Raw genomic sequence first — 2,700 nt, 5'->3', positions numbered from 1 at the left:
CCTCCTCGTTATTTCTTCCCCTTTTATCTCTCTCTTTCTCCCGTCCTACTCTCTCTACACACGTTGTTCAGTGGTGCCAGCGTTGAGGTGACGTTAGAGGGATTGCCGAGGTCATAACTCATGCCAGGTGAATGTGGGCACATACACGTACACAACAGGTAGATAATGTATGTGGTAGAAACAGAGAGAACACACTGCAAATCTTCAAGACATTCTTTATTTCAACATTTTACAACATAAAGACTGAAGCCAACCTTTCTTAATGGCCTGTGGAATCATTGTTTCACAGGCAAAATAACAAATACTGTAAATTCAGCTGATGTTCATTGTCGACCTTCACAAACAGTGACACAGTGCCAGGTGACGTACATTGATATGACCTGACTTCAATAGAAAAGTATATTCATTAGAAAATGACAATGGCAACATGTTGTCCGTTTTGTTGGTTTGAGCACTGTCCATTTGGATCAATCATCACATCATAGAACTGTGCCCAATTGCTCATTGGCTATGTAGAACTATATCCAGTTGTTCATTGGCTGTCCTTGAGTGTCAAACCTCTCCCTGGACCATTATTGGTCAATCCTCACCTCCACTGTTCCTGATTGGCTTGGGCCACTGAGTTTGGCGTAATCAGCCCGGAGTACGGCACACTCCTGACCTCCGCATCACCTTCTCTGTCGCTCCTCCCTCCTAGCATCCACCTCCTCTCCTTCTTGCAACTCTCCAAACAGGACCCACACAGACTCCCCTCCATAGCCAGGTACACCGCCTCCTCCAGCCCCCCTTCACCCCTCGTCGCTCCCGGGTCTCCCTGGGCGTAGGACAAAGGGTTCCTCTTGGTGTTGAGTCTGATAATGCTCGGTAACACCTTGATAAACTCAGGCAGGGAGAGGAACAGGTTATCAAACAGGCCCAGCTCTTGGAGACCACAAAGCCCCACCATGCTGGGAGGCAAGGTGTCCAGGCGGTTCATGCCCAGGTTGAGGCTCCGTAGGCGGACTAGGTTGCCTAGCGAAGGGGGTAGACCCGCGGAGGTCAGGCGATTGTTGGATAGGTTGAGGTGTGACAGCGCCACCAATTGGCTGACTGTCTCCGGTATGGCGTCCAACTGGTTGCTATGGAGATCCATCCAGCGGAGCGAGACCAGGTCACCTGGATGACCAGAGAGGAAATAGGTGTTACTTAATTGTGTCATCCTGTGCATGTGCTTTGTTCTGTGTTTTTTAGAAGGTGGGCCAAATACACAGCTGTGTGACTTACTAACAGACCTAATCAACAACAGAATTCAAATCTGCCAAGACCGATACCATTTGCTCTTCCCAATGTGACCATACCTCAAGGCACGCATCAATTCTTTGCCGATTGGAATTCTGTCACTCACTGTATATTATGATGTTATTACGTAAGTCTACTATTAAAATAGCCAAACGACCTAAAGGACAGTAAATAAATACCAATGAAGTCTGGTAGCTTCTTGAGTTGGTTGCGGCTGAGGTCCAGCTCGTTGAGGTCTGGTAGTTTGAGGAGACACTTGGGGAAGGTTGCGATCCCCATATTACTGAGGTCCAGTCTGCGGTGGCCATCAGTGGTCACACGCACAGCGTTCTTGGCCATCTTCAGAGTCACCTTCTTCCCCTTAGCACCTCCTCCTTTCTTCCCTCCTTTAGCCATGGCGCTGCAAGGAGACATGGTTAGAACAATCAATCACATTATATCACTATCAGTGGTTATCCAGACCGGGTAGCGCGTTTCAGTACCAAAGGTGGCCAGGGCATGCGTGTGTCGTAGTCGGAGTAACGATCCTCCATGCAGACACAGCTGACGAAGACGGTTCACCACAAGCACGCAGGTCACAGCCACCACGCCCAAACCAATATGGTGAAACCACTAACAACCAGCACACTGCGGGTCCAGTAACACAGTTTGTCGGGGGGCTGTCAGCTACTGAAGTCGTGTCTGGCGAAGTCAAGACCTGGTGTTGTGTCCTGGTTAATAAGTGTAACTTGAACGGGAGCACTTGGATGTGCTGTCTTGAATGTGACCATGTTTGGGTGGTGTGTTGTGTGTGTGTGTGTGTGTGTGTGTGTGTGTGTGTGTGTGTGTGTTGTGTGTGTGTGTGTGTGTGGTGTGTGTGTGTGTGTGTGTTTGTGTGTGGTGTGTGGTGTGTGTGTGGTTGTTGTGTTGTTGTGTGCGATGGAGAAAGAGTGAGAGTGAAATGAGAATGGCTGATGTGATTTACACAGGGGCTCATGTCTGGCCTGGGGTGGGAGAGAAGGATCCACGCTCTCTGCAGAGTGAGAGAAATGTAGACCTGTGTGTGTGTGTGTCTGCTCCTGCCTGTTCACCCAGTGCTTCTCTTAATAAGGCTAATGCCTGACAGAGTTCTATCTGAACAACAGAGAGGCGACAGAACCGACACAGAGTAATACATACATAAGGTAATACCGGTAAACAAAGGAGTGGTGAAGCTTCCACACAATTCAGCTGGTTGAACTGGGAAGCCTCTCCCAGGTGGGGAGTGTGTATGCATGTGTGAAAAGAGGCTGAGTCAAATCAGGACTTTGATAAATTACGGTTAGGGCTCTGCTCCTCTCCCCTCTGTTGCAGAGAGCAGTGTGTATGTGTGTCTCAGAGAGCAGTGTGTGTGTCTGTATTAAAACCCTAAGGCCCTCTATCGCCTCATTAATCATATTGAGG

General features: G+C 48.9%; 1 protein-coding gene across 1 annotated transcript in view; it reads right to left on the bottom strand.

Moving 5' to 3' along the window:
- Positions 1 to 251: 251 nt before the first annotated feature.
- The window catches only part of lrrc18a (leucine rich repeat containing 18a), a 4,272-nt gene continuing 1,823 nt past the window's right edge, over positions 252 to 2,700 (bottom strand). Inside the window, exons 2-3 of the mRNA XM_023970386.2 lie at positions 1,458 to 1,678; positions 252 to 1,155 (exon numbers count right to left, since the gene is read on the bottom strand). Of these exons, the coding sequence (XP_023826154.1) occupies positions 587 to 1,155; positions 1,458 to 1,674 (786 nt within the window). The 5' untranslated portion in view covers positions 1,675 to 1,678 and the 3' untranslated portion in view covers positions 252 to 586. The remainder of the gene's footprint in view (positions 1,156 to 1,457; positions 1,679 to 2,700) is intronic.

The sequence above is a fragment of the Salvelinus sp. IW2-2015 genome, linkage group LG25 (genome assembly GCF_002910315.2).
Source record: "Salvelinus sp. IW2-2015 linkage group LG25, ASM291031v2, whole genome shotgun sequence".
Lineage (NCBI taxonomy): Eukaryota > Metazoa > Chordata > Actinopteri > Salmoniformes > Salmonidae > Salvelinus > Salvelinus sp. IW2-2015.
The sequence above is the reverse complement of the archived record's forward strand: the minus strand, read 5'-3'. Positions and strand labels throughout refer to the sequence as shown.